The sequence below is a fragment of the Eurosta solidaginis genome, chromosome 1 (assembly GCF_040869045.1).
Source record: "Eurosta solidaginis isolate ZX-2024a chromosome 1, ASM4086904v1, whole genome shotgun sequence".
Classification (NCBI taxonomy): domain Eukaryota; kingdom Metazoa; phylum Arthropoda; class Insecta; order Diptera; family Tephritidae; genus Eurosta; species Eurosta solidaginis.
In genome coordinates, this window is record NC_090319.1 from 315133537 (window position 1) to 315158064 (window position 24528).

General features: G+C 38.5%; 1 protein-coding gene across 6 annotated transcripts in view; it reads left to right on the forward strand.

Annotated features, from left to right (window-relative positions):
- Positions 1-24528, forward strand: part of LOC137237675 (uncharacterized) — a 123493-nt gene that overhangs the window by 84316 nt on the left and 14649 nt on the right. For all 6 annotated transcript variants that reach the window (XM_067761662.1, XM_067761659.1, XM_067761660.1 and 3 more), the window contains 3 exons: positions 18968-19506; positions 21515-21741; positions 21822-22018. In XM_067761662.1, coding sequence (XP_067617763.1) covers positions 18968-19506; positions 21515-21741; positions 21822-22018 — 963 coding nt within the window. The remainder of the gene's footprint in view (positions 1-18967; positions 19507-21514; positions 21742-21821; positions 22019-24528) is intronic.

The window sequence follows — 24528 nt, forward strand, 5'->3', positions numbered from 1 at the left end:
CTGCGGTATAATGTACTGATCCGGAAATAAGCAGATCCTACAAGCTGCCAGATCACAGTAGCGTTTTCTAAGCGGAAGTATTAGCCGTAACCATAGCAGTAGAAATACTGGATGAGAATAGCTTAAACACAGCATCTAAAAATTGTGTTAGAGTGTAAGCAGTCTATGGAAAGAATCGGGATAGGGAGAAGCATATATATATATTAGGTGCCAGGGCATATGGGAATAGATGCGAATGAAAAAGTAAATGAACTAGCTAAAAAGGGCACATACCCTGAAGTTTGCTCCATAGATGTCCCAATTAGATTGAGTGTACATGGTCGACCAAGCGGGAAAGGCGTAGGTTCAAGCGCTGTAAAGTGTTGAAGATTATGTGTAGGTCTTACAACCTTAGACTCACAAAGTTGCTTCTATCATTAACAAGAGAGGACTGTAGACTCACGACGGTTATTCTGACTGGATACTGCCTTCTGGCGTCACATGCCTTTAAATTAGGCTTGGCAGTTACAGCAGATGTAGGAAGTGCTTGGCTTGGAGAAGGAAACGATCGAGCTATAGGGAGTGATACTGCTGTCAGATCTAGAAACAGCAGGTGGCGTAGGTCCTAGACATCTTCTAGTATTTGCCCAGAGGACGGAGTTATTTTATAACATATGGAGATCCTGATTGGGTTTTTAAGTTTGGTCTTTAAACAAACTTCTGATAATGCTACGGACTCATTCAGTCTGAGTGAGATTCTCATGGACCGGCCAGTTAAACCTAACCTAACCATTCCACTAACAAAAAAGGCTGGAATTCAGTTTCAAGCAAATATGTAATATTGACAATTCTGTTTTCAGCTATGGTTGGACTATTACTTGTCTTAAACTTAGTATTTTAAGTAAAACAAGTAAGGAAGGTTAAGTTCGGGTGTAACCGAACATTACATACTCAGTTGAGAGCTATGGTGACAACATAAGGGAAAATAACCATGTCGGAAAATGAACCGAGGGTAATCCTGGAATGTGTTTGTATGACATGTGTATCGAATGAAAGGTATTAAAGAGTATTTTATGAGGGAGTGGGCCATAGTTCTATATGTGGACGCCATTTAGGGATATCGCCATAAAGGTGGACCAGGGTTGACTCTAGAATTTGTTTGTACGATATGGGGATCAAATGAAAGGTGTTAATGAGTAATTTAAAAGGGCGTGGGGCTTAGTTCTATAGGTGGACGCCTTTTAGAGATATCGCCATAAAGGTGGACCAGGGGTGACTCTAGAATGCGTTTGTACAATATGGGTATCAAACGAAAGGTGTTAATGAGTATTTCAAAAGGGCGTGGTGCTTAGTTCTATAGGTGGACGCCTTTTCGAGATATCTCCATAAAGGTGGACCAAGGGTGACTCTAGAATGTGTTTGTACGATATTGGTATCAAATTAAAGGTATTAAAGAGGCTTTTAAAAGGGAGTGGTGGTAGTTGTATATGTGAAGGCGTTTTCCAGATATCGACCAAAATGTGGACCAGGGTGACCCAGAACATCATCTGTTGGATACCGCTAAGTTATTTATATATATAATACCACGAACAGTATTCCTGCCAATATTTCAAGGGTTTTTTATTTCGCCCTGCAGAACTTTTTCATTTCATTCTACTTAATATGGTAGGTGTCACACCCATTTTACCAAGTTTTTTTCTAAAGTTATATTTTGCGTCAATAAACCAATCCAAATACGATGTGTCATCCCTTTTTTCGTATTTGGTATAGAATTATGGTATTTTTTTCGTTTTTGGTAATTTTCGATATCGAAAAAGTGGGCGTGGTCATAGTCGGATTTCGGCTATTTTTTATACCAACACAAAGTGAGTTCAGATAAGTACGTGAACTGAGTTTAGTAAAGATATATCGATTTTTGCTCAAGTTATCGTGTTAACGGCCGAGCGGAAGGACAGACGGTCGACTGTGTATAAAAACTGGGCGTGGCTTCAACTGATTTCGCCCTTTTTCACGGAAATAATTTATCGTCTCAGAATCTAAGCCTCTACCGAATTTCACAAGGATTGGTCAATTTTAGTTCGACTTATGGCATTAAAAGTATCCTAGACAAATTAAATGAAAAAGGGCGGAGCCACGACCATTTTGAAATTTTCTTTTATTTTTGCATTTTGTTGCACCATATCATTACTGGAGTTGAATGTTGACATAATTTACTTATATACTGTAAAGATATTAAATTTTTTGTTAAAATTTGACTTAAAATTTTTTTTTTTAAAGTGGGCGTGGTCGTTCTCCGATTTTGCTTATTTTTATTAAGCATACATATAGTAATAGGAGTAACGTTCCTGCCAAATTTAATCATGATATCTTCAACGAATGCCAAATTACAGCTTGCAAAAGTTTTAAATTACATTCTTTTAAAAGTGGGCGGTGCCACACCCATTGTCCAAAATTTTACTAATTTTCTATTCTGCGTCATCAATTCAACTCACCTACCAAGTTTCATCGCTTTAGCCGTCTTTGGTAATGAATTATCGCACTTTTTCGGTTTTTCGAAATTTTCGATATCGAAAAAGTTGGCGTGATTATATCCCGATATTGTTCATTTTAAATAGCGATCTGCGATGAGTGCTCAGGAACCTACATACCAAATTTCATCAAGATACCTCAAAATTTACTCAAGTTATCGTGTTAACGGACAGACGGACGGACGGACATGGCTCAATCAAATTTTTTTTCGATCCTGATGATTTTGATATATGGAAGTCTATATCTATCTCGATTCCTTTATACCTGTACAACCAACCGTTATCCAATCAAAGTTAATATACTCTGTGAGCTCTGCTCAACTGAGTATACAAAGCCCATTTGAGACTGTTGATGATTATCGCATAGACTGTTTCACACCCCTACGCCCTACGACAACCAAATTAGATAGAAATGCAGAAATTAATTTATGCTTGTTTATTTGTCTAAACGATTGTTTATACAATTCCGCAACAATATTAATCAAATGCTAGAAGGTAAACAAATTCTAATCAATTCGGTCAATTATTGTTAGTCTATTATACATCAAATTACCACAATTTCCAAAGTATTTAGCGAAATGTGTAAACACTTCACTACTTCACCAGCTGGTAATTAGCAATTATTTTTGCACTCTGTTCGATCAAACCAAATAAACATAGCAAATTCGCAAAAAAAAAAAAAACTAAAGCATTATGAGGTAGCTAATTCCATTGAGAATTTACTTACTTATTAAGGCAGTAAAAATCAAAGTTTATAGACTAACGTATGAAATGCGATATTTTATGTTGCGGCCTAAGATATATAAATTACAAACGGTTGATAACAGAATAAATGTCGACAATATGTCATACAATAATACCTACCTACCTCACATATCAATCATATCAATAACACATTGTTACAAAAATGACAAAAGTGAAAATACCTGTAGGTCTTGACAATCTAAGGAGGACTGCATATTTTCCCCGAAAAGTCTAGACCTTAGGAGAAATATGCGAACGACGCAACAGAGAGTATAAAAGCAGCGGAGAGTATAAAAGCTGAGGAATAATGAATCAGTTTGATTTTGACACGCTATTAGTGAAGAATGCGAGTATTGTAATTGTGAAGTTCTACTACCAAAGTAGTGTAAATAAAGATCATTTTGCTATACTGAGTATTTGAATTATTTATTCGACAATTCAAAGATTCCGGGTTTTGTGAACTTTGGTGCTATCTGTATGCACTCAGAATTGAAACTCTTAATTGAAAACTGACTGAGCTATTTAAATTTTCCTAAAAACAAAATTTGAAAAAAAATATAAATTGTATCAAAACGACCCGGAAATGTTTACTTGGCAATTGTTGCCTAATACAACTGTAACTTATGTAGTTCTCAGTCGATTATAAGCTTTTTACCAGTTTTGTATAGACAAAAACATACTTATTTAAAGCGACATACACAGTTTCAGGATATATTATGAAATATGTGTGGATTTACCCAATAAACCACTTAACAAACAAATTTGGTTGTTGGGTGAATACACACAAATCCACACATATTCACGATTTTGGAAAGGTACGGTGTGTGTTTCTTATAGGCAGTCATCCTTAGATTTTCAAGATCTACTAGAAAAATGGTATCGCTTCCCAGGTATTTTTTTTGGTGGCACACAGTGTAATCAGAGTAAGGCGGCTCTCGTTTGTTGAATTAGACGCATTGAATTATCGATGACAAGCGATAATAGGCGTGCTTCGGCTACCACACCGAAGATCCTGGGTTCAATTTGAAGAAAGTTTGTCTTAGCGGGGTCGCCCCTCGTCTGTGTTTGGCAAACACTCCGAGCGCATTTGCCATGAAAAGTCTTAGGGAAAACACATCTGCCTTGCAGATATAGTTCGAAGTCGGCATAAAACATGTAGGTCCTGTCCCGCCAATTTGTAGGAAACATTAGAAGGAGCCCAACGCAAATTGGAAGAGAAGCTCGGCCTAAAATCCCTTTGGAGTTTATCGCTCTTTACATTTTTTTTTTAATTCGCAAATGAAATGAATTCATAAAATGTAATTGAATGGTATGGAGACATTTTCCTTAGGTTTTTAAATCCTCTTAACTTTTAGTTTCATAAAAACAATAAATACATTCGCTTGCGAAATTAGTTGTTAATTTGACCTACTAACACGATCTTATTAATATTTGCAAATTTTTATATCTTATTTTTCTATGTCTATCTCCTTTGGTACTGCCGATGATTCATTTACCTTATTCGCACTCTAAACTGGCTTTACCAGCTTGTTTGGTTGACCTTAAGGTGGCGAATAGGTGTTTAAGTTATTTATGAGTCATTGACTCAACGAAAAGTATTCAGTTTGTTTTACTGAAAAAAATTACATTGCCCACTAAGTTTTCACACATATGGGTCGCTTCATCATATTAATTTTGACACTTATGGCTTTGATTTGCTGCAAAAACTATCTCCTCAAGCATAAGGCCGAAGAAATCGCATGAAAAGGAGTCGCCTTGTCTGAAGCCTCGTGGTTTGGAAAAGTTTTTTCCAATCATTACGCACCTGTTGGAGTTGCTCAACGTTGTGGTGCGAAATCTTATTCACTTTGCAGGGAACTTAAACTCGGACACAGCACCACACAAGGGCTGCTTTGAAGTCGGCAAAAAGATGATGCCTGTCGAGTCTTCTGCAGAATCTAGGGCATCATGAATATCTGGTCGATAGTTCTGAAGTCGCAGTTATAAGGTCCAATCAGTTGGTTGACTTCGGGCTTTAGTCTTTCGCACAGTACGCTAGATTGAACCTTATACGTGATATGAAGCAGGCGGTCACGGGGTCGCCTCTTCTGGATTGGGCAGAGCACTCTGCAGGCATGCACTCGTCCGATCATAGTTTGCATAGGAGTTGTTGCATCCTTTTTACATCTCTTGCCTCCGTCTTAGAACAGCACGGCGCGATGACTTGTTTTTCTTTAGTTGGGATATTGCTTTCCTTACTTCATTATAGTAGCGTGCCGGAATTTTTTTCCGTCATCAACGATTAGGGTATGGGATTTGTCTTCTCTCTCGCTAGCTAGCAATGAGGTAAAGTGCTTTCTTCATAACTTCAGCATACCCTGTCAGTTACTAGATCGCCTTTATAATTTCTTCAAGAACCTGCCTCAGTATTGAAACCTTCTGTCCCCCGCCGGACGTTTTCGTATACGTTTTCCGCCATTATTCTTATCAGCCTGCACTCACGATGTTCCCCCTAATGTTTTTTTCCCTAATAGGCGTCTCTTTTCCGTCTTAACTTCACGATCCAATGCCAATATGCCGCCCGTACGCAGCTTGGCCCTATGGGCAGCTTCATTTATTCCGAGGCTGTGTTTTGTTCCTCACCGTACCAGTTGTTTTTGAGGACGCGCTGGAAGCCAATGGTGTCAGCACCGGCTGTACGTAATAAGAGAGAAATATGTTTAAACTTCTCGTCTATACCGTCAGATTGAAGATTGGTCTCAGTGAGCAGGTTTGAGAGCCGAGTAGAGCAGTCATAGCTGTCTGTTTCTTGAGCAGATTTTCGTCGGCAAACAATCTTTTTATCACTGCGCCCACTTTATTCGCCGTACCGAGGCTACATGCATCTTGACGGCCACAAAGTGATGGTTCAAGCCGATATATGGACCTAGGGCGGCCATCAACCATGACATGATTGAGTTGGTTTTGTGTTCTTCGATCAGGAGATAGCCAAGTAGCTTGATGTGTTGATATTCCTTCATATACTTCGTTTACCATTTTTTGCTTCACATTTGCGCTAAAAAATTTAAAAGTGTGAAATCGAAATAAAAGTACAAAAGAGAACACTAACAGAATTTATTTCAACATCTGAAAAGGTTCTTATAGTATTTAAAATATTTGAAAGATATCAAGTGAGCTTAAGAACTAAAAAAATAATACTTTTGAAGTCATCAGCATGACAATACAGAGCGTCAAATTTACTTTAGATTATAAACATATTCTTAAATAAACTACAGAAATACTTTATATGAAGTATATTTCACTAATTTCAAGTACATTTGACGCCCTCTTGAGTTGAAATGATGCTTTCTAAAGTTCATTTGGAAATTCTTAACTTCATTCTAAAGTTAACTCGATGAATATAAGGTATACATATTAACCTCGGTTGATTTGCATGGACGAAAGTTAACAAATATCGCGCCATCGATTTTTCGATAGGATTTGGGCTCAGGAAAAAAGTTCCACTACGCATACACAAAAAAATAATTTTCGAGCCTGCGAAAAAATGGCGAAAAGGTAAATTTTTCGACTAAAACACTGCCCAAAACCCAAAAAATATTTTTTTTTCAAAAAACTGTTGCAAAAACGTTGGAGATAACAGTTTTTTAGAAAAAAAATATTTTTTGGATTTTGGGGAGTGTTTTGGTCGAAAAATTGACCCTTTCGCCATTTTTCTTTCACAGGCTTGAAAATTATTTTTTGGGTAGGCGTAGTGAAACTTTTTTTCCTGAGCCCAAATCCAATCGAAAAATCGATGGCGTAATATCGGTTAATAAATCGACCCAGTCTAATATATATACACTTTATAAAGAATGTTCTAAATTCCAGTTCTAAAGTCTATATAATGCTTGTTAGAGTATTATCAAGAGGGTGGTGTGACTCAGTATATAATCGATTCCCTAAGTTTTAGCCTAAGAATTAAGCAATGTTGCCTATTCTACGGTGTTCGACGATTCGCTTGTGTTGATTACTTTTTGTTATCGTTAAAATATCACTTGACATTAAGGTAACAAGAAAATATCCAATTATATATATTTTATATATCTCATAAGCAGGCCCGACGAGAGGGGAGGGGGAATGGGGGATTCCCCCGGGCCCGGGGTTTCTCAGGGGGCCCGCGATTTAGAGGTACTAAGACATTTTTTAATTCAGGAGAGTCTTTAGTTGTTCCATTTGCAAATTTTAAGCCGAATTTCAAAAGCAACGAATATAGATAATGATTTTTTGCCTGGGCCTTCGAATAGTGAGGAGACAATAAAAACATCAAAGAAAAATGTATGTTTACATGAATCCGAAATCGTAAAGTTTTCGTGGTGAAACTGAAGAATGTTCATCTTCAAAAAGCCTTCCAACAATACCACCAACTCTGTATCAAAGTCCAGATTATTTAAATGACTTCAATATCGGTACCGTGAATAATGAGTTTTTTCGATCTGAAGAAGTCAACGAAATAATTCGTCGAGGTCATCAAAAGTGTCCTGTTATTTTTCCACGTGATTGTCATGACGAGGTATTTCCTATCTCGTTGTTAAACAGAATCTTGCCAAATGGAGATAAAGTGGAGCGTGACTGGTTAGTGTTGAGTGCCAGTAGCAATGCTTTTTATTGCCTACCATGGCGTCTGTTAAGAACCAATACTTTAAATCGACCTGGCGGATATTCGAAATTCCAGGTATGGAAGAAGCTATACGATAAACTGCCATCACACGAAAATACTCAAGATCAAATTAAATGTTATATTCAAAGGCGATCTTTACAAAATCTAATTCAAAAGGAGGCTACAATTGACACACTTACCAATGAACAGCTAATCACTGTAACTCAAAAGTGGAAATAAATTTTATATACAATTTTGGACACTATTTTATTTTTGGGTGAAAGAGGCCTAGCTTTCCGAGGCGAAAGTATATACATATCTTGGTGAACGAAACAATGGATATTTTTGGGCATCTTAGAACTCGTAAGCCATTATGATCCGATACTTAGAGATCATTTGGGGAAAGTCAGGATTTCACAACAGCAGCACAAACTTTTACAAGTTCACTATCTTTCCCCAGACTTTCAGAACGAGTTTATAGATATTTGTGCAAAGCACGTGAGGGAAACTATCTTAGATCAAGGCAAGAAAGCCAAGTATTTTGCTATTATCGTTGAAGCTATGCCTGATGCTAGTCAGTTCATTTTGCGCTAACTCCATTTCAGTTCAAAAGCAAGAAATTTTACAATTCAAGAACGGTGTTTGGCTTTCGTGAATTGTAACCTAAAAACTGGTCAGAAAATCGTTGATCTAATTTGCCATACTCTAGGTAAACATGAGATCCCATTAAGAGATTGTCGTGCACAAGGGTACGGTAACGGCGCCAATATGGAAGGAGCTTACAACGGGGCACTCGACAAAAACTCGAATGCTGATTACTCGCCTTGTGCAACTCACATTCTCAATTTATGTGGTTTTGATGCTACATAATGTTGTACGGCTGCAATTACTTTCTTCGGAGTTGTAAAAAAATGTTTTACTATTTTCAGCAGCAGTCCACAACGATGGGACATCCTCAAAAAAAATGTACCGAGCTCTCTTCATAGTCTTTCAGACAAAAGCCAAATTTGACTGCGCAAGCGTACGGCGATTCTCAAGTACATAAACAAGTTCGAATGTATCTTGCTGTCCTCAATTTGGTTCAAAATATTGACTGCCATTAATGAAAGAAACGTGGTGCTCCAAGCTAGATACGCCACCATAGATGTTGAGGTCCGACATCTGACAGATGAGAGAGAGAGACACATCCGACATCTCCCCAGCGGGTTCAGGGGTCAGAATATACCCGCGGTAGGTATGCCTGTCGTAAGAGGCGACTAAAATACCAGATTCAAAGGGCTGTGTAGCGCAACCCTTTCAGGTTGCCAGCGCAATATATGACTCCTCCAAACCCAATTGTCAACGAGGCTCTGGCGACCCCAAGCTCCTCATGGAACTTGGGGATGGGGAGGGAGGGATGGCCTGAAGGTTTAATGTGGCCATATAAATCGTTCCCGAGGTGGTCGGGCTAGCACCTTAATGGTGCTGTGTTTCCAGAGCGTACCGGATCTGTATCCGGCAAAGGATCATCACATCGAAAACACTCCCCAAAGCCTTCGGGGAGTAACCTTATCGCTACAACAACAACCACAACAACGTCCGACATTTTGATGCCTTATTAGCTGATTTGAAGTTGGTCATGAACCAATGGGAAACAATTTTAAATGAATGCAAAATAGTTGCTATTCAGTTGAACATCTCGCCAAAGTTTTCGGACATTCGAAAGAGAAAACCCAAAATACGTCCTGAAGATAATTTAAATGAGATGATTACGGATCATTCAGAGTCTGATTTTAAAAACAATACATTCCTGGTGATCGTTGATTCGGTAATCACTGGCATTACTGAACGATTTGCAGCTATGAGAAATTTGAACGAAGCGTTTTCCTTTTTGTGGCAATTTGAAGACATGGATGAAACTACGGTTCGGGCGAGCGCAGCAAAATTTGTCGAAAAATACAAGTCGGACATTTATCAAAGCTTAGAATGCGAAATAATTCACTTGAAACACATTTGCGAAGCAAATTTTGATAAAGGTCTGTCACCTTTGGAATTGCTAAATGCCATCTATGTTCAAAATCCGTATAAAATTTCCCCAACATTTGTGTTGCTTTACATATCTTTTGCACTATACCTGTCACTGTAGCTAGTGCAGAACGTTCCTTCAGCGTCCTTTCAAGAATCAAAAACTTGCATAGATCGCGTTCATCTCCAGAGCGAGTTTCAGGACTTGCCACGCTTTGTGTTGAATCCGTTTTGGCAAGACAGTTAAATTTTGATATTATTATAAAAAGTTTGCAGCCAAAAAAGGAAGAAAAGCCACTCTTTGATATCCGAACTTTCTATATTGAATAATTAAAATTTATAATCATCATTAAATTTATCAGAAATGTATTAAAATGTTACCAAATAACTAGAAATTATTATTTGAAACAATATGTGGCTGTTAAAAGAGAATTTTATTTCTACGTTACAATAAAACAGTATAGTGTGACGAATATTATCATCCCTAAGCGATACTAGGCGGCCACCGTGGTGTGATGGTAGCGTGCTCCGCCTACCACACCGTATGCCCTGGGTTCGCACCCCGGACAAAGCAACATCAAAATATTAGAAATAAGGTTTTTCAATTAGAAGATAATTTTTCTAAGTGGGGTCGCCCCTCGGCAGTGTTTGGCAGGCGCTCCGGGTGTATTTCTGCCATGAAAAGCTCTCAGTGAAAACTCATCTGCCTTGCAGATGCCGTTCGGTGTCGGTATAAAACATGTATGTCCCGTCCGGCCAATATGTACGGAAAATCAAGAGGAGCACGACGCAAATTGGAAGAGAAGCTCGGCCTTAGATCCCTTCGGAGATTATCGCGCCTTGCATTTATTTTTTTTTATATTTTTAAGCGATACTATCATCACTAAGCCGATACTAAGCAGCCACTCGTATGTACGTAAACAAATCAATCATCATGTACACACATACATACAAGGCAGCAGAGATATACTCACAAACGCAAGAAGTACTCACATATACACCCGCGTATGGCTACAAACTACAAATATACATGTATATAGCTGGTAACCAAGCACGAAGTTCACGAAATTACTAGACTTTAGGAGAAATGGGTGAACGAGGAAACCAAGAGGTTAAAAGCAGAGTAAGTTGAGGCATGACTAATCAGTTTTGATTTAAGCGCGCTATTGGTTGTGAAGTATAAGTGTTATTGTGAAGTACTTTCAAAGTAGTCTAATAGAGACCATTTTGCATCATTGAATATTGGAGTTATTTATTCAACAGTTTAGCGATTCGAACGTTAGCAGAAGGTTTGGAATAAGTAAAATTTCCCTAAATTCGTTACAATATTAAATATTCTGTGTTAATTTTATTTTCAGCTCTTAGTCCAAAAATCATTTAGTTGATGTGGCTAAATTTTTTTGATGTAATCCATCAATAATGATTCACGAATGAGACGTCATTAATTCAAATTAATATTAGTGAATTTTTTATAGGGGCCCGTAAATTGTTTAGTCCCGGGCCCGGATTTTCTCTCTACGGCCCTGCTCATAAGTTTGTATTTAGTGTCCAACTCTGATTGACACTAGTTAATTAATATTTCATGTTACTCTCACGGGACTTGAACCTAGGACCTTCGGTGCGGTAGGCGGAGCATGCTAACACCAAATGGCGGCGGCTCTAAAGATGTCAAACCTTAATATAATTTAAAGTTTTTAAACTTAGCTATCATATGGATCTCCCCCTGCGAAAGAGCGGCAATAGAATTTGCTCGCGGTAGGTATAGTTACCTATCGTAAAACGCGATCATAATACCATGTAGCCAATTACCGTTATCTTATAAATGATGCTTAGTAGCAAATTGACGTCATCTTATTAGCTTAAAAACCAGGCTAACCAATCCTGGAGTTATGTTTACTCAGAAGGCAGCAGTGTGGACGTGGTGTATTAACTGCGTTACCCTATTACGGTCGTATAAAACTGTACTGCGGGCGCAGGACAAGCCAGTTGTGACCTGATACAATGTATTTCAGATTATTGGATTCAGGTCTTGTTTCCTGCTTTGGTCTTGATTAGGCGTTTTTATTTGGCGCTTGTCTGCGGCTTTTTCCTTAATGCGATGAATTCACTTTCGGGAAAGTTGACAATAAAGCATTCTCTTTGGAGAAATGCGGTCACTTCAGCCCTCGAATCAGGCAATAAAGTATTCTCTTCTTCCTTGGAAAGTTGGTATATAGTTTACTCTTCGTCCGCCCACAAGGGCAAACTGCCTCTTTACTTTTTTTAACCTAAACATAGAATGAATGTGAATATGTGTCAAATTCATCAAATTTACGAATGTAATAAATGAATATCCATACGATTAAATCAAAGATCATAACCAACCCAGAGTTCAGGTGACAGCTGCTGCTTAACCAAAAGCAACAACACAAAAATACTTGTGCACAGAGTACCACATAACAATGATTCAGCTATACTGCATCAATTAAATAAAATGAAAAAAAAAAAAAGAATTAAAAAGCATAAATATTTCAAAGCCTTTTCAAGGTCAAAGAAAAGATTGATCACATCCAAAAATTGTGACCCCGGGGTAAACCTGTTGAGTAAATGGTGGATAAGCAGATGCCTATCGTTTGTGGATAACAACTGATAATTGTAAGGGTGGGTTTGTGCTCACTCTTCTCTTGGAAATGTTTGAAACTGCGTTAGGCTATGTAACCGATGGCATCAGATCTAGAGTAAAAGTATTCAGTACCTGTGATTAATGAAGATGTATCTTTTATAGATGACGTCGAAGTAGTTCCCTGCAAAAATCGTTGGACCATGTGGTCCACTGGAGTACCTACCATTCTACTCCACTGTAATGCAGCGATGGACCAACTCATGTTTCTACACGAACATGTTGTAAGCCGATTATTGCTCGTTTCTAACGATTGTAATCACTACACGATGTTTATTGGACTGTGGGTACTCCATGGAGTACTCTGATGTAATGCGGGGCTGGATTATATGGTCCGGTCCTAGGACATCGCAATGTTAATTGGACCATATGTTTTGTATGAATTGTGGTTAATTTTGGAGCACACGCTTGGTCCATAGCGAGTACTCCATACATGCATGCATGGAGTACTCGCGATTTTTGCAGGGTTATTCATAAGCAGAACGGACATTACAATCATGGTGTGTTGGCAAGTTTGAAGCACAGCCCCTTAATTGTGAAGCAGGTTTTTTATTATTCCTGGTGCTCAGAAAAGCTTGTTCACATCCCCTAATATTTGTATTAAAATTGTGAAATTGTACCATGTATCTGGTTGCATTGTGCCAAAGGGTCAAAACGTGATGCAACGAATTATATGTGCTCGGAATAGAATTGTAATGAATTTCAAGGTGGAGTTGCCTTGCAACCGGATGCCATTATCGTTAACATGGTGGGAGCTTGAATAGACTCCATATCATACCAGGGTAAGACCTTGTGATCGAAACACCCGATTACAAACTAATTTGGCACCCATTCGGCTAAGAATTGTTTAGTGTTAGGATCATGGAGCTGATAGTTGGGTCATAGATCATGCAATTAGGTCCGTGTTTGATACCGTGAGGTTGAGTCTTCCATTGACAGTCACTCACGTTAAAGTATATTGAATAATACATTATGGAGTTTCTTTTCCAAACACGATTTTTCTCATGTGACTACTTCAATCTCAGTGCCACCTAGCGGATTTCTTTGTTTTAAATTACCTTTACTATTTTTTTCATCAGATTCCAAGCTTCTAGTCTTTATCTTATCAGAAAGATATATGCAAGCTGATAAAAATTTAATAAAAAGAAATCAACCTGGTAAAATTTCAAAAATGCGCGGATATTTTTCTCAACTCAATGCCTCTTCATAACTCACATATTTTTGACTTCATAAAATTTAATAGGACTGCATTAACACTTCATATAATTTAGTATCAATAAATCAAAATCTCTCTAAACAAAATCATGGCTATTTTTACTTGCCTGTTTATTTTAAAACATTTCTTTCAATGTGCTGCAAAAGGGAATTTCAAATGAGGTACATGCTTCAATTATACCGTAAAATTTTCAAAGTACATACTTAGGTATCTTTTTAATTTTGTCGGCATTTGCATGATTATTGAGATTCGAGCCGCTTTAGAACTGCTAAAAATAGCATAGCAATTGTGTGCGTCCGTGGCATATTGAAGTTATGTTTGATATTTCAAAGTATTTAAAAAAGAATGAAAGGAAGCTTGTGTAAAGTTCCTTGCATGAAATATAATGATTTTCTATGATTCTTTGGGAACTTTTAGTTTCGAGGCAAAGAGATTTTTAAGAAGGGACATTAAAGACGGCACCACCTCGCCAGTGGGTTTTTTCAAACTAAAATTGAAAATATGTGAACTAGTACGCGTTACTCACTAAATCCATAATATATTATTATTATTTTTAAATAGTTGAATAGCCTTATTTTTATCGCTTGTGTGAAACCCGTTTTCGATCCGTGATCGTATGTTACGATTCCATAGCTGGTGTGCTTATCATTTCGTGACATTTTTAGCTCGAACTTTTTTAAAATCGGAAGTAATAGGAATACTTATAATTCAATACAGACAGATTGCTTATTGGTAAGGTTAGGTTTAGTCATAGCCCACCGGCAGGGGAAGCTCACTTGGACATCGTGAAGGTCCGCGGTAATACCACACAACATAATGGTAACATAAGTTGTAGGAACTTAGGACCTGTTGAGCAGCAGCGATATAGTTTCAGATCCATGTGAACCAAAAAGGGCTATCCAGTATATTAAGACGTACCGCATGGAATAATTACCAGTCGAAACCCCATCTATTGATAAATTTCGCCTTGGTCGGCCTAATTGGTCCGCCTGATATCTCCTACCCACCAGAATGATCTCGCTACCCTGCACAGCGCTTGCTCGAGACCCATCTATACAACGGGAGCTCGCAGGTGGCCAGCGGAACATAGAATGCTGGACATCTACATTTATCCGGCTCAGTTGCTGCCATGCGGGCGAAGAGATACGCTTAACAGTTGCCCGGGATACAGCTATTTCGATGTATTACAAGCCAGGTCAAGGGATTGTGTAGCCCAATCCTTTGAAGTATTGCCAGCCATTATCCGTGTATCCGTGGCGAATGCTATTTATTTATCAGACGAGACTCTGGCGACTCCAAATTACTTACGGAATGAGGGGTTGGTATGACTTAGATGTTTCAAAGTGATCATATCAAATCGTAACCGCGACAGTCGGGCTAGTACCTTAATGGTGCTTTTTATCGGAATGTACCGAATTTAGAGTTAACAAGTAAGGAAGGCAAAGTTCGGGTGTAACCGAACATTACATACTCAGCTGAGAGCTATGGAGACAAAATAAGGGAAAATCACCATGTAGGAAAATGAACCTAGGATAACCCTGGAATGTGTTTGTATGACATGTGTATCAAATGGAAGGTACTAAAGAGTATTTTAAGAGGGAGTAGGCCATAGTTCTATGGGTGGACGCCATTTAGGGATATCGCCATAAAGGTGGGAGAATTTGTTTGTACGATATTGGTATGAAATGAAGGGTGTTAATGAGTATTTTAAAAGGCGTGGGCTTAGTTCTATAGGTGGTCGCCTTTTCGAGATATCGCCATAAAGGTGGACCAGGGGTGAATGTAGAATTTGTTTGTACGATATGGGTATCAAATGAAAGGTGTTAATGAGTATTTTAAAAGGGAGTGTGCCTTAGTTCTATAGGTGGACGCCTTTTCTCGAGATATCGTCATAAAGGTGGGCCAGGGGTGACTCTAGAATTTGTTTCTACGATATGGGTTTCAAATGAAAAGTGTTAATGAGTATTTTAAAAGGGCGTGGGCCTTAGTTCTATAGGTGGACGCCTTTTCGAGATATCCCCATAAAGGTGGACCAGGGGTGACTCTAGAATTTGTTTCTACGATATGGGTATCAAATGAAAAGTGTTAATGAGTATTTTAAAAGCGCGTGGGTCTTTGTTCTATAGGCGGACGCCTTTTCGAGATATCCCCATAAAGGTGGACCAGGGGTGACTCTAGAATTTGTTTGAACGATATGGGTATCAAATAAAAGGTGTTAATGAGTATTTTAAAAGGGAGTGGTCCTTAGTTCTATGGGTGGACTCCTTTTCGAGGTATCGCCATAAAGGTGGACCAGGGGTGACTCTAGAATTTGTTTTAAGATATGGGTATCAAATGAAAGGTGTTAATGAGTATTTTAAAAGGGCGTGGGCCTTAGTTCTATAGGTGGACGCCTTTTCGAGATATCGCCATAAAGGTGGACCAGGGGTGACTCTGGAATTTGTTTGTACGATATGGGTATCAAATGAAAGGTTTTAATGAGTATTTTAAAAGGGAGTGGGCCTCAGTTCTTTAGGTGGACGCCTTTTCGAGATATCACCATAAAGGTGAACCAGGGGTGACTGTAGAATGTCTTTGTACGATATGGGTATCAAATTAAAAGTATTAATGAGGGTTTTAAAAGGGAGTGGCCCTTAGTTGTATATGTGAAGGCGATTTCGAGATATTGACCAAAATGTGGACGAGGGTGACCCAGAACATCTGTCGGGTACCGCTAATTTATTTATATATGTAATACCACGAACAGTATTCCTGCCAAGATTCCAAGGGCTTTTGATTTCGCCCTGCAGAACTTTTTCATTTTCTTCAATATGGTAGTGTCACACCCATTTTGCAAAGTTTTTTTCTAAAGTTATATTTTGCGTCAATAAACCAATCCAATTACCATGGTTCATGCCTTTTTTCGTATTTGGTATAGAATTATGGCATTTTTTTAATTTTTCGTAACTTTCGATATCGAAAACGTGGGCGTGGTCATAGTCGGATTTCGGCCATTTTTTACACCAATACAAAGTGAGTTCAGATAAGTACGTGAACTGAGTTTAGTAAAGATAGATGCAAAAATAGATGCTCAAGTTATCGTGTTAACGGCCGTGCGGAAGGACAGACGGTCGACTATGTATAAAGACTGCGCGCGGCTTCAACCGATTTCGCCCTTTCGTCCTAGAATTTAAGCCCCTACCAAATTTCATAAGGATTGGTAAAGTTTTGTTCGACTTATGGCATTAAAAGTATCCTAGACAAACTAAATTAAAAAGGGCGGAGCCACGCCCATTTTGAAATTTTCTTTTATTTTTGTATTTTATTGCATCATATCATTACTGGATTCGAATTTTGACATAATTTACTTATATACTGTAAAGATATTAAATTTTTTGTTAAAATTTGACTTTAAAAAAATTTTTTTTTTTAAGTGGGCGTGCTCGTCATCCGATTTTGGTCATTTTTATTCAGCATACATATAGTAATAGGAGTAACGTTGTTGCCAAATTTCATCATGTTATCTTCAACGACTGCCAAATAACAGCTTGCAAAACTTTTAAATTACCTTCTTTTAAAAGTGGGCGGTGCCACGCCCATTGTCCAAAATTTTACTAATTTTCTATTCTGCGTCATAAGTTCAACTCACCTACCAAGTTTCATCAATTTATCCGTCTTTGGTAACGAATTATCGCACTTATTCGGTTTTTCGAAATTTTCGATATCGAAAAAGTGGGCGTGGTTATAGTCCGATATCGTTCATTTTAAATAGCGATTTGAGATGATTGCCCAGAGACCTACATACCAAATTTCATCAAGATACCTCAAAATTTACTCAAGTTATCGTGTTAACGGACAGACGGACGGACATGGCTCAATCAAATTTTTTTTCGATACTGATGATTTTGATATATGGAAGTCTATATCTATCTCGATTCCTTTACACCTGTACAACCAACCGTTATCCAATCAAAGTTAATATACTCTGTGAGCTCTGCTCAACTGAGTATAAAAATAGGGGGTTTAATAGTCGCTTTACTCTCCGAGTAGAAGGTAAATCTCCTAAAAGTACTGGCGCTGGATAGAATCGTGCTTAACACATTTTCATCCCAGCAACTTCAGCTTGTAAGAGATTACAGTGATCAGGAGCTTGTACTTGCAGCTTAAATTGAACTGTTGACAGAAAACTCGCCACCAACTTTCACATCCAGCTTCGTCCCATTCGTATACCACCATTCCACGACTCAAGATGAGTCCGTTTTCCCGAAATAACTGAGGTGAAGCTTGCTGGGAAGAGTTGTCGGCACATAATAGTCTGTCCTGTTCAGGATAAAGTCGAAATTGGTAGGAGTCATGGAATGCCGGAAGTAAAAAGCCCGATCAACGACCGGGCCTCATCCGCCTAACCCGCTTTATCAACAGAATGTATGGTCGGCATGAAATTCAAACTGGGGGTAGTGCTCTTAGCACTATAGCACCATTGATATCAATATGTCTGTCCTTTGTATTCACCACGCTAGATGGACTTATTTACATCAAGTTAAAGTGAAATTTGGCTTTCTAAAATTCTTCTTCTGTTTTCATCAATTTCTCCACTCGGCCTTCACCACTCCCCGTGGGCCTGTATAGCAACCAAATTTTAATTATTATATGTACTTTTCCTGCGCTCCACAGAAACGTGCGCCTACCTTTCTTTCCATAGCTTTATGGCCGATGTCGATATCTGAGCCTAGTAAGGTGAACCCTAAACATATAGCTGCTGTGGGGAATGACATGTTCAACTTGGTTTGAGGTTGATTACATTGTGGATGCTAAACTTTCTGAATGTTTTTGGAAGGCTTAGTGTAAACATATGTAAGTGTGTGTTCTTGCACATATGTAATGGTTTCGAACTTTTTTGGTGTGGATGTTTGATATGAAAAAAAAAAAACAACTCAATAATTTATAATTACTGAGACATCGTTATCTGTTTAGAGAGGAAACTAATTAATTAAGTCTGAACCAATGATATCATTCGTAGTGAATCACATGACCTGCACGGAGTGATGTACATTCATAAGTATGTATCAGTCAATTGCTTTGTGAGACTTCATTCGATTGAATTTTGTAACGCTTGATTGCATTTTCTGAATAGCAATTATCCAATTTATAAAATCGCATACACCTGCATTGAACAGTTTATAAACACCCAAATTATTTTCCATTTATTAAGTACCTTTACCCCTCTTTTTCTCTCTTTGTAGCTATGAATGAGTCAAATAAACGCAAAAAACTAAAATCACGCACAGCTACAGTACCAAGTTACGGTCATGGTCACAGCCATAATCACTCACACGGTGAAGGCTATACGAAGGATCATTTGGATGCCTGGCTAGAGACATGTCTCAAAGATGCCACCAATACGCAACTATCTTCCTCGTCTGAATTTTTAGATTATAATCCAACACCACCTGGAACGGCGGGTACTAGCGGAGAACGTAGTGTTGGAGCGAATCCACAAAAGTTCATACAACAACAAATGCAACAGCGACATCAACAAAATAGTCAGCAGCAACAACAACAACGCGATCATCATCCACATCAGCAACATAATCCAACGTATTTATCGAATAATAGTTTAAATAATACAAATCAACAAACGCAATTTCCGTATAGCCAACAACAGCAACATTCCGCACAACAATCCCAACAACAATTTGGGTCGCGTATAGGACCTATATCACTGACAGGTGGTTATACGGGTGGCGGTGGTAGCGGACCCTTCAGCCAAGGTTTTCAAAGGGTGAGTGTTCATGTTTTATTACCTTTTGAATTTCCTCAGAAGCTCTAGGGTGTGGGAGGTTCTTGTGAGTGTCAAGCACAAGATCTTCTCAGATAAACAACTTGATGTTTTCATATAAATAGGTCAGGAAGTTGGTTGTTCCCAAGGTAATTAAATAAGTACTGGAACGTCTTGAGCTTATAAAGGCCAAAAATAGCTAGGGGATGTGGAAAATCAGAAAGCGGGGCTTGCTTCCATACATACCAGATGGTTTGGGTCGGATGTATAACACTATCTATATTCCTTCAGAAACTTATGGAATTCAGTCGAAATCATAAAAGAAAATTGGCGTTGCCTTTATCTTCGTCTTCTTCTCCTGACCACATAAGGTCAAATATGATCATTTATCAAAGTACAATGAGTGTTTTTATCCAGCGCTTCCATTCTTTGGCTTAGGAAATGTAAATAGGATAGATAAATTGGTGCTTAACGGCCCAAGCCATTCTGATCAACCGTCTGGCTCCACATGCTCTTCTAACTATGTGAAGGTCTTCCGCTTAGGTTAGGTAAGGAAATGTAAAGTTTGACCTACGTCTGTAGGGGAGCACCATTAAGACCCTTTTGGATACTGCATACGACTTTAAGGTAAACTAATGCTACCTACAGAGTCGGTGCGTAGAAACAATATAACGTTGAATAAGACCATTCCCAACACTTATTAATTCCTTCGGAGATCAAAGTGAGCTAGGACTAAAATACTTTACCCTGTTCCGGCAAAAGCTGGATAGCCAAGGATAAATGACTGTGTAGAACTAAGGATTTTCCAGTGATTTACGAAGCATGGATGCTCGTTCAACAGTTTCCCGTCAGAACCCATATCACTTATCACTGATAGATGAGCCTTGATGGACTCATTGAGGCCAGCAGACCGCCTTCGATCCACCTCCCACTAGAAAGGCCTCTGCGTTAGCTTAGTAGACAGGATGCCAAACTGTACAGGAGCTGATCACACGTGTCCAGCAATACACCGAATTCCCTACAGCCCTCTGCGCTCTTTAGTATCTTGATATAAACCCCTCCAACAATCTTCCCTTCAAAATCCCATCCATTCGCGAACCATAATTAGTCCATGGAATATGGCTTCGATAGAGTCTTCATAAATCATCCATCTTGGTGATGTTTCATGTGCCAAATTAGCAAGGAAGACTTATGATACGAGTAAACGGACCCGTCATTCTATCACGCAAAATTTGCCGATTCTGCGACATATTTCCCTCGAGTTCGTTACTATAGCCGGGCAAAGGAGAAATATTCTTGGCTCATTTTTAGCGGAGAGTAAGAAAATCCTTGATTTTAGGAGGACTTTAAGTCCGTTGGAAGTCCACCGAAGAAAGGACCCAAAGTGATTTCCTCCGAAACCCAATTCTATCATATTCTGTAAGTATTTTAGCACAAGTCTAGCAATGCAGCCTAAACTTGTGCTAAAATCAAAAATCAACTTCTCAAAAGAAAGAAAATCTAATGACAGCACAACGAAGGAAAAGGCATCTCCATACCCCTCCCAACAGGATGTTTCTTTTATCTTGACTTCCTTTATTGCATGTATGATGATAAAGCGAAACCTCCGTATCCTTAAACGGACAGAGCCCTTTATCACGAGTTTGTGGAAGCACTTACCTTGGAAAGAGACTTTTTCCTCATAGATCTCAATGATGGAGAAAAAACTAAATAATTGGTGCGATTTACCAGCGAGGAGATTTAGGCCGAGCTTCTCTTACATTTTGTGTCGTGCCCCTTTTAAATTTTTCCTACAAATTGGCAGGACGAGATGGGGCCTACATGTTTTATGCCGACTACGAACGGCAGCTGCAAAAACTTTTCTGAATTTTTGCTTTGGTCGGGATTTGAACCCAGGACCTTTGGTGTGATAGGTGGAGCACGAATACACCCCGACGTCCGACAATTTCCACGAATGTACTATTAATTGGATGGCTTACAACCTTATTAATAACTTTCTATGCCTTTGCAGAATGTGCCAAATTACATGAAAAACTCGCATTACACCAACCGCTTTTCCATGATGTTTCCACATAGCAGCATGGGACCAGCGCCGGGCGGTTATTACCAACAAAGTGATGGACAAGATTTTGCTAGTCTACCACCCCTCGTAAATATGATGGGTGGTTCATCGGAAATGGAAAATAACTCAACGGATGTGCTGGATGGTAGTGGCAGTAATCCCAACATAAGTCGTGGGTACGCTGAATATTTAAAATCTCGCTTTTTAAGCGAAATATATTAATTATTACTTTTTATTTGCAAAATTTTCCTTTCAGTTTCCGTTTCAGTGATCCCTGCCTATTGAATCCATCTGATAATGATTCCAAAGTGAGTGGCCAAAATACCCCAGATCGTCGCAATCAAATACCAACTGAATTAGAGAATAATAAATTTTTTGCTGCATTGATGGAACAAATAAATATTTTGCATGAAACAAATACGAAAATTTGTCGAAATTTGCATGAGACAAAAGGTGAGTTCTTAAGATTGAGATAAGTAAACAGCAAATACAAATTTTTAAGACGATTTGTGTGTTTATTATAGAGCTTAGTTTTTACACTTGATTTTTTATGTACTTTCATTTTAAATGTGTAAATCATCATCATTTTCAACCATAATGCAACAAACCAGACAGGTGATGTCAATATTACCAAATGGAGTCGCATTTGGCAATACTCGGCCTCATAAACTTAAATGCTGCTTCTTGACTTACCTGCAGCATTGATTTTTTCGGTACCATAAAAAACCACTACATGAATGCCTTTCTGAAATATGAAGAAACGTGCAGGAAAACAACGCCTGCGGTCTGTATTCCCTTTTCCTGTGAGGACATGGAAAAGTTTTAGTCAACGGAACTGAATGGCTGGATCTTCAGAGTGTGACATTATCCACAACTAAGGAATATGGAAAGATACTGCTGACGCCATTGAAATGATTGACGATCGGGAACAATATCATGAAGTTGTGAAGGAGTATTTACACTGCTTGTAGTACGAAAACTCGGGATTGACGCTATATGGTCTCTCTCTTTCTCTGGAAACGTCTAGACAAACATGAAAAACTCTCAGTCCTATGATCAAACCCAACGAACATTGTTCTGACTGTCTCTATCTATCCACCCGCCTCTCCTCTGTCTAACTCTCTTCCTCTCTTATTTCCTCTCCCGTCTGTATTTTCTAGTTTACCTTAATCGGCCCAATCATTCTTCCGTAAATCTTCCCGCTCTTGCTCTTAACCAAGTCCAACTGTCACTATTACTCTTTATCTTATACCTATTCTTAATCTTTCTGTTAACCTCTTTTTAATATTTTGTCTCAAACCATTACCCTTATACCTATTTTAACTCTCACTCTCCATATTCCTCTTGTTCTCTTTACTTTTTCGACTTCCCTTCAACTTCCTCTACTATTTCTTCCTATTTCCTCTGTTTTGTCAACTGTTTTCTTTCATGTTCCCGTTTCCAGTGTGGAAACATTACATTGCTAAGGTAGTAAAAAAGTAGCAAAATAGGACCAAAAATGTTTCCTTCTACCACTTTAAAATTCATGACCGGATTATGAGGGCCGTCAAATTTTTGTTGTACTACTGAGATCACCTGTCTGGTTTTATTGCGTCATGATCTTGAACACTTTTATGTATGTGTATTTTTATGTACACATTAGCGTGGTCCTGGAAATAAAAAAACGGGTTTTCCAGTCTTTCCATCCCAAAAATGTCACATAGAAATTTTGGTTCCAATAAGATATGGCTAAGGGGTGTTGCACATTGATTAAAGTTCAAATTTTAATAAATTAAGTCTTCATAGGGCAATCTGAGCTTGGATCCTACAACACAACTAAAGTAGAATTGAAAATCAAAATATTACATTTTAACTTTTCGAGTCTCCATACAGCAATCTTAAATTCGACGCCTGTGCGACACCTCTTAACCGTCTCCAATCGGTACCAAAATTTGTATGCCATATTTTTGGCCTAGGTATTACCGTCTGAGGGGTGAGAGTGGAAAAATCATTTACTTGATTTAGAAGGGTCACCCTAATATACATATGTATATTCGTACGTATATTTTAATGCAATCGCTTCTGTAACTATTATTATTATATTTTAACTTAATCATTTTATATTCGAATGCCATTATAGTTATTAAGTGTTTTTTAAACGTTCGGTTCGCGTTCTGAATTTATATCTTTCATTAAGAGCATGTACTTACATAAGTACATATTGAACATTGATAGCAGATTTAATCAATCTGATTTCTGCGAAAGCTCCTATCCAAAGTCGGTGGCTGATTGAAATAAAATAAAAAAAAGCTCATATAGCTCACTATTAACTCAATTGAAGTATGGATAACCTGCTTAAGATAGGGTCTATTATTCCGATCTATATCAGAAATTTGAAGATGAGGCACTTACAGTGAGTCATCTCTGTTCGTGTGGAGATATACCTTTACTTTTCAAGGCCGTCGACTCTTCCGCCAAGGCTTTAACTACAGCTTGACCTTTTGGTTTAAGCCTTTAAAATACCATTATTTAACCTTGGCCTTTATGAAATGTGAGGGACACACTTAGCCCCGCTGGCCCATTGTGTTTGTGGTTATATCCCTTCCTCCTTTAGATGTGTAGGAATTTGAACCAATTTGACCTTCTTCTGATGTAGCGTAGAATATTTTCGATTTCCGCAGAGCCAAGTTCTGCTAAGCACTCGATGCAATACTTATTCAGATATTCCATACGTATACTGGCCAGAACAGGGCATCTACAAAGGAAGTGGTCGACGCTTTCTATCACCTCTTCATCTCTGCAGCTCCGATAAAAGTCGTTGGTTGGAATTCCCATGCGTTCGCCATTAGTATCCCGATCAGTGGACGTAAGGAGAGACGGTTGCGGTTAATGAGGAACCCAGTTCGATTCTCATTTATGCGAGGCCAGGTTTGTTTGGACATCTCGCATGTGGGTTCCACCTTCCGTCTGGAATTCGCCTTCTT